This window comes from Mastomys coucha, unplaced genomic scaffold (assembly GCF_008632895.1).
Source record: "Mastomys coucha isolate ucsf_1 unplaced genomic scaffold, UCSF_Mcou_1 pScaffold6, whole genome shotgun sequence".
Lineage (NCBI taxonomy): Eukaryota > Metazoa > Chordata > Mammalia > Rodentia > Muridae > Mastomys > Mastomys coucha.
In genome coordinates this window covers 125626112-125632568 of record NW_022196912.1, presented here as the reverse complement: position 1 = coordinate 125632568, position 6457 = coordinate 125626112, and the positions used below count along the sequence as shown (strand labels likewise).

Here is a 6457-nt window from a genome sequence, read left to right as displayed (position 1 = left end):
AGAAAATGAAAAATACCTAGCAGTGACTTGATGTGGCAAGGTGGGATGATACCTGGGTGGAGAGGCTTTGTGAACAGGGGACTGATATGGGATGTAAAGTGAATAAATAAATTAATGGGAAAAAAAAACAAAATCTAGTAATACACACACACACAAAAGGTGGAAAAGCAACTGAAGACAACCCAGTGTCATCCTTTGCCTCTGCATGTACATACACAGGGATATAACATACACAATTACCAGCTTAGCTGCCTGTAAATAAATGTATCTTTAAATATATTGTGTATGTTGATACTGCTATGCAGAGAGCATCTACTGTTATAGCCCATTCTTGATCCACGTCCTGTCACCGTTTCCCAAAGATTAACACACAGTCAGACTTTAAAGACTACAAATGTGGAAGCATGTGGTAGTGCACACCTTTAGGCCCAGCACTCAAGAAGCAGGGGCAGGAAGAGCAGCTCGTGAGTTCATGAGTTCAAGGCCAGCCTGGTCTACAGAGCAAGTTCCAGGACAGCCAGGGCTATACAGAGAAAGTGTCTCGAAAACCAAAAAAAAAAAAAACCAAGTAGAACTTTGTGGCTCCAGAGATACATCATGGATGGTCTTCCAAAGGTCTCAGTACTCACATCACACGACAGTTCATAACCATCTGTAATCTAGTCCCAGGGAATCCACTGAAACCCTCCTCTGGCCTTTGCACATGAATGCATGCATATATATATATGCAAAAAAATATCCATACACAAAAAAATTAACAAAATACTTAGAAACTTGCCTGGCACAAAGCTATGGTACCTTCAGAATTCTTGGAAGTTTGGGTCACACAGGGCCAGGTAGCCGTGGGTGGTTCCTGACTGTATTTCCCCTCTGGTTCTAGGACACCACTGCATTGTGCTGCCTCTTGCAACAGTGTCCACCTCTGCAAGCAGCTGGTGGAAAGTGGAGCCGCTATCTTTGCCTCCACCATCAGTGACATTGAGACTGCAGCAGACAAGTGTGAAGAGATGGAAGAAGGGTACATCCAGTGTTCCCAGTTTCTATATGGTATGTACGGAGGCTCAGTGTGCCTCAGCTGCTTCCCCTGGTTAGTCGGCCCTGTGACCTGTATGCTGGGCTAGAAGTCTGGCTCACTGCCCTTACACTCACCCTTAAAACATGGGAAAGTCCCATTTGTATCTGGATGGTACCAACCCACAGCACTTGGGAAGCTTAGGAAGCTGCAGGCCAACCTGGCCTACATGGTAAGACTCTGCCCTTAATGAGAAGACAAACCACACTGGGAGTCTGTCCCAGTTGCTAGAGGCAGATGCTCTGTTTGGGGCCCTGGGCTCACAGGAGTGGGGGAGCCAGCCAGCACTGCCCTACACACTTAATGCTAGCTAGGTGCATGAGCTGAAGCAGGGCTGCTCCACCTGTGAGCTGGCTTGGGGTCATCTAGGCACCTCACACATCTGGTAGGTAAAGGGCATGCCATAATCAAGTTGCTGTAGCCGGCATCAAAAAAACAGGAAGCTCAACCATGTCCTCTGTTAAGCAGTCACAAGTCACTTGTACAACAAACAACTTGAGAAATTACTGTGTTTGGCCTGATGGCACAAGTGATGACAGCCAAATTCCAGTCTGTACTGAACTTCCACAACAGCAGGCAACAAAGTTCTCGGGCATTAAAGAAGCTGGACAGGCACCCAGGCCCTGGCAGACCCAGCCCAGGAGGGAAGAAGGCTGGTAAGGTGCAAAGCACCGGGGCAGCGGCTGCGCTGCTACTCAGGGCGGTCCCAGCTCCTTATCTGATGGTTCCCTAAAGTTGGTTCTTGATTTTGTTTCATCTTTATCTCTGCTGTCCACCCTCTGCTAAAACCTGTATCCCTTTCTGGTCTCAGGGGTACAAGAGAAGCTGGGAGTGATGAACAAAGGCACTGTGTATGCTTTGTGGGACTATGAGGCCCAGAACAGCGATGAGCTGTCCTTCCATGAAGGGGATGCCATCACCATCCTGAGGCGCAAAGATGAAAACGAGACCGAGTGGTGGTGGGCTCGTCTTGGCGACCGGGAGGGCTATGTGCCCAAAAACTTGCTAGGGGTAAGCATACTGGGCTGACACGGAAAGTCTTCTGGCTTTGTTGACCCGTTCAAAAATCACAAAGACACTCACAGCATGGGGCTCAGTTCTGCTAGCATCTAGGTAGAGCAGAACACTTTTCTCCAAGCCCCAGCAGCCTGCTTGTATATGGGCAAGCCCCCAAGTCCCTAAAGTATGTGGCTTTGCCACATACTGGAGAGCATGTGGAGGTTTAGAGGCCACCATCAGGGCTCACAGTGAACTTTGGCAAGTACTAAGCCACCCCAGTTCAACCAGATCTGGAATTCTCCAGAGCTTGGTGCAATAGTTCCCACTGCAACCCTACTGCTTGGTTGCTTTTGTTTTGTCGTTGTTGTGCTTTGGTAGTTTTGTAACCCATTCCCTCTCCTCAACTGGTAATGGAGCCCAGGGCCTGAGCAGTGCTGTACCACTGAGCCAAATCCCCAACCTCTGTAAGCGTTGCACTTGGAAGGCAGAAGAATGCAAAGTTAACCGTCAGCCATGGTTAGAGACTGATTGCTCAAAAGGAAAGCCTGTAAAGAAACGAAGTGGAGAGGTGTGGGCCACGGTTGTTGGCTGTGCTGCATTCATGATGGCATCTGTCCTATGACAAGCCTGGCAGGTGCTTCCTGGCAAGCCTTCCCAGATGCCAAAGTATGATCCAAGCATGGGTGCTACACCTGCAGGTCTAGGGACAGTGACAGGCTTCCAGGTGTGACTAGAAATACGAGCAGGAGGGCAAAGGTGAGGTCAGGTCTGAGCAAGCACATTTTGGAGATAATGCTGAGGTGACAGGAGAGGAACCTAGAGGCAAATCCTTCTCAGTCATCCTTGCCCTAACTCTTGTCCATTGCTTCCCAGTTGTATCCACGGATCAAACCCCGGCAGCGAACACTTGCCTGAACCCCTGGAGTACCATAGTCTCATTTGCTCCCAGGCACTACTGGAGAAGGTTCCAGCTGCCCTGGAAAACCTGAAGCTAGGATGGTCTCATGGTGCTCACTTTAGCTGACAGTATCCACAATGTGAATCCAACTTCCCAGGGGAGGCCCTTCTCCAGTCTGCAGTAACTGGGAGAAGTCCTTTTGCCTTCAGAGGACTGCATTTTTGCCAATTACTGTAAATCCAAATAAATACCCAGCTTCCAAAACATCCAGCCCTTTTGCCAGTAAGAAGTTGTAACTATGAACCTTGACTGTTGCCAGTAAAGACAAAAGCTCCGACTTGGCCCAAAGGCCCCTCCTCACGTTAAATGTCTCAGACCTTCAGCAAGAGCAAGCTGCTACCAGGTGGCTTTGGCTACCCCTTCTTGGAAAGCCTCAAACCATCATCCCTTCTCACATTGCCTCTCACTACCAAAGGAGCCCATTTGGAAACTGCTATTTCATTACCTGATGACGTTCTGCTGTGGCTGGACTTGCATGCCTCAGCACAAGGGGTTCTCTGATTCCTATAGCTTCTAGCTGCACAGTCTCACTTTTATTCTCCCCTTTTTGGCATACACTCATCTATTCTGAGTAGCTAAGACATGGGAGTCTGGGCAAAGCCCAGTTCAGGAAAGCCACCTGGCAGCCTGGGATGCTGTCACTGTGGCTGCATTCCAAGCAAGGCAGGCTGTTCTGTAGCGTGACCTCTGTACACAGGCTTTTTACAGCAGGACTATTTTTCAACCAGGCCATTGAAAACTAACAGAACTGTGCTGCCAATGTTTCTTCTCATCGGAACACAAGCCCTTAGGCTTTATTTTTCATGTAAGTCTTGTGCATATCCGTGTAAATCCGTGTAGGCTCTGGGAGCAGTGCTGTGGTCCACTGCCTTGTGTTGATCGCACAGGGTGGTGGAACCAAAAGTGATGCCATCCCACCGCCACTGATGCTGTGTGACGTGCACAATAAACTGCTGTCTCACACCTGGCTTTGAGTCTTGTGTTCTGGACACAGGATAGCTGCACAAAGTGAGGCCAGAGCCTGCTGTATACTTTCAAAGTAAGTTTTAATCATACACTCTATATACAAATTACTGTACAGTCATCTTAATAAAGTGAAATAGTGAGTGAAAGTAGAAAACAGAAAGCTGATGCCTTCCCCTTAGAGACATAACAAAAGGACTGTTCATCGCCCCGGTTAGTGACAGAGTGAACAGAGTCTAGAAACAGGCTAAGGCATTGTGAATGGGCTATTGAGAACGGAAGGGCCCAGTGCTAAACCAGGGGCCTGAGTGGTCACCACCGAATGTTTCTGTGGGAGCAGAGCCAAAAGTCTCTAACGAACCTGGAAGTTTACGGAAACCTGGTTTAACGTACTGTAGTGCAGCTTCTCCCAACCCTACTGAAGTACCAACAATGCACGACAACAAACTCTTTAAAGCATTAATCAGCGGTGTACATATTGCACTAGGTAAGTGAGTACTCTGCTTCCAGACACTTAAATTGTGTTTCCAAGCACACAGGGAAGACCCGAGTGCACAGGCGGGGCAAGCAGCTTGGACTTTGTAACCCGACATGCTCCGAGCTCTGTTCCCTTCAGTTACTGGTCTCGTGATTCATAGAGGAGCTTGGTAGCCTGTGGAACACCAAAAAGCATGATTGGTTCTGTGCCTGTGTGCCTTTTAAGCAGTTAGGGGTACCCAAGATATGTGGCAGTCTTTTGGTAAAAACACACTTGTCGATGAGCTGAGCCTCCCCAACCCTGCCATACCTTGTGCATGGCTGCCAGCCACGCTGCTGCCTGCCTCTTGCTGCCGCTTGCATCCTCTCCAGCCATAAGTCTCAGCTGTGTTGCAGCCTCTGCCCCTGGCACTGTGTACTGCAGGAGCATGCCGGTGGCTCGGGTGCTGCCTGCTATGGAGGGAGGTGAGTGTCACATGTGCTGCTCAGGAGGCAGCCTGTGTTAGAGACATGCAGAGACCCCGTGTGCACAGAGAATGCAAAAGGGATATCAACTTAGCCAGGATAAACTAACGGTGCCATATCACTGAGAATAGGGCGTGTGACATAGTCCTGCCCCCCTAACAGTCCAAAAACTGCCAGGCCATGCTCCTTCCTACCTTCAGAGAAACAGCACACAGACAGACAGACACTGACCGACATACACACACATGCACACACACAGAGCAAGCAGAGGAAGCACAGAAACCGCCTGGCCATCAGAAGATAAGCCAAGCAGATAGTTACATCCAATCTGGCTTCATACCTAGAGGTTGGAGCCTGCAGTTGAGCAGACTGCTAATGGAGGGGTGAGGCCACACTACCCTGTCATTGTTCCAGGACTCTTGGCATCCCATGGATGCAACGAGAGGCCAAGTCGCAGGCAGCTCCATCTCTGGGCTATGACCAGCTGCTCTTTAATTTATGGTCTGCTTCAGGAACACACTACTTGAGAAATAGGTCTGTCAGGACCACTGTGCCGCCTCACATGATCACTAACCTCCTCATGGTGACCAGAATGGAAATATGTGGGGAAATAACTCACATTAAATAACTTTAATCAGACATTAACTCTAAAATCAAAGCAGTCTGAGTCCCACTGGCTAATGGACTGAGCATGCAGACCACAGCCAGGAAGAAAGAGCCCTTCCTTGACTTGCAAAATCACTGGGTGGGGGTGGGCTTACCCAGAGAGAGGCTTTCTGACTGTTCTAACTCAAATGCTTCAAATTCCACCTGAAGGCCTCTGCTGCCTCATCCAAACTGTTGTACAACTTCCTGTCTGGGCTACGCACCACCAGTTTTTGTAAAGAAAAATGTACTAAAATGTGGTCATGGCCACTATTGGCTGTGGCTGTTCTGTGTTTTGTGTAGCCATAAAAATTTTACACCCCCCCCCCATGGGGGCTAGAGAAATGATTCTGTAGTTAAGAGCACTTACTGCTTTTACATAGGGCCTAGGTTCAGTTCCCAACACACAAATGATGGCTTACAACCATTTGTAACTCCAGTTCTAGGGGATCTAAAACATTGTTCTGCTCTCCAAAGGCGCTAGGCACATGCACGGTACACATACATACATGCAGATATTCTTGACCTTTAGACCCCTGGGTGGGGGTGGGGGAGTTGTCCTAGAAGAGGCTGGGGAGTGAACATCTGGCACTAGGGAATTTTCAACTAGCTTAATGCTCTTTCCACTTCACGTACCTTCCTGCTGCATTCCATTAGCTAGGCCTCTAGAGACTGAGATGGAGGACCTGAGAGACAGGGACCCCTGGAGACCATGAAGGCTGCTGCCCACTGCATATATGCCTGGTGCCCAATCGGCAAAGGAGAACCCACACACTTAGCCACTGACAGAAGCTGTCAGCTCCTGCCTAACTTCTCCCTGAGAAAGAACTGAGCAAACCTACTTTGTTTCCTCAGGACAGGTTTGTTTTTTTTTTTTT

General features: G+C 48.9%; 2 protein-coding genes across 9 annotated transcripts in view; one reads left to right on the top strand and one right to left on the bottom strand.

The window, feature by feature from the left end:
* The window catches only part of Ppp1r13b (protein phosphatase 1 regulatory subunit 13B), an 87982-nt gene extending 83986 nt beyond the window's left edge, over positions 1-3996 (top strand). For all 3 annotated transcript variants that reach the window (XM_031357634.1, XM_031357633.1, XM_031357635.1), the window contains exons 15-17: positions 881-1047; positions 1884-2083; positions 2945-3996. In XM_031357634.1, coding sequence (XP_031213494.1) covers positions 881-1047; positions 1884-2083; positions 2945-2986 — 409 coding nt within the window. In that variant the 3' untranslated portion in view covers positions 2987-3996. The remainder of the gene's footprint in view (positions 1-880; positions 1048-1883; positions 2084-2944) is intronic.
* Positions 3997-4056: 60 nt separating this feature from the next.
* The window catches only part of Zfyve21 (zinc finger FYVE-type containing 21), a 15995-nt gene continuing 13594 nt past the window's right edge, over positions 4057-6457 (bottom strand). For 3 of the 6 annotated variants that reach the window (XM_031357642.1, XM_031357637.1, XM_031357638.1), the window contains 2 exons: positions 4780-4922; positions 4057-4644 (listed from right to left, as the gene is read on the bottom strand). In XM_031357642.1, coding sequence (XP_031213502.1) covers positions 4609-4644; positions 4780-4922 — 179 coding nt within the window. In that variant the 3' untranslated portion in view covers positions 4057-4608. The remainder of the gene's footprint in view (positions 4645-4779; positions 4923-6457) is intronic. The other 3 variants (XM_031357639.1, XM_031357640.1, XM_031357641.1) reach the window with 1 other exon arrangement.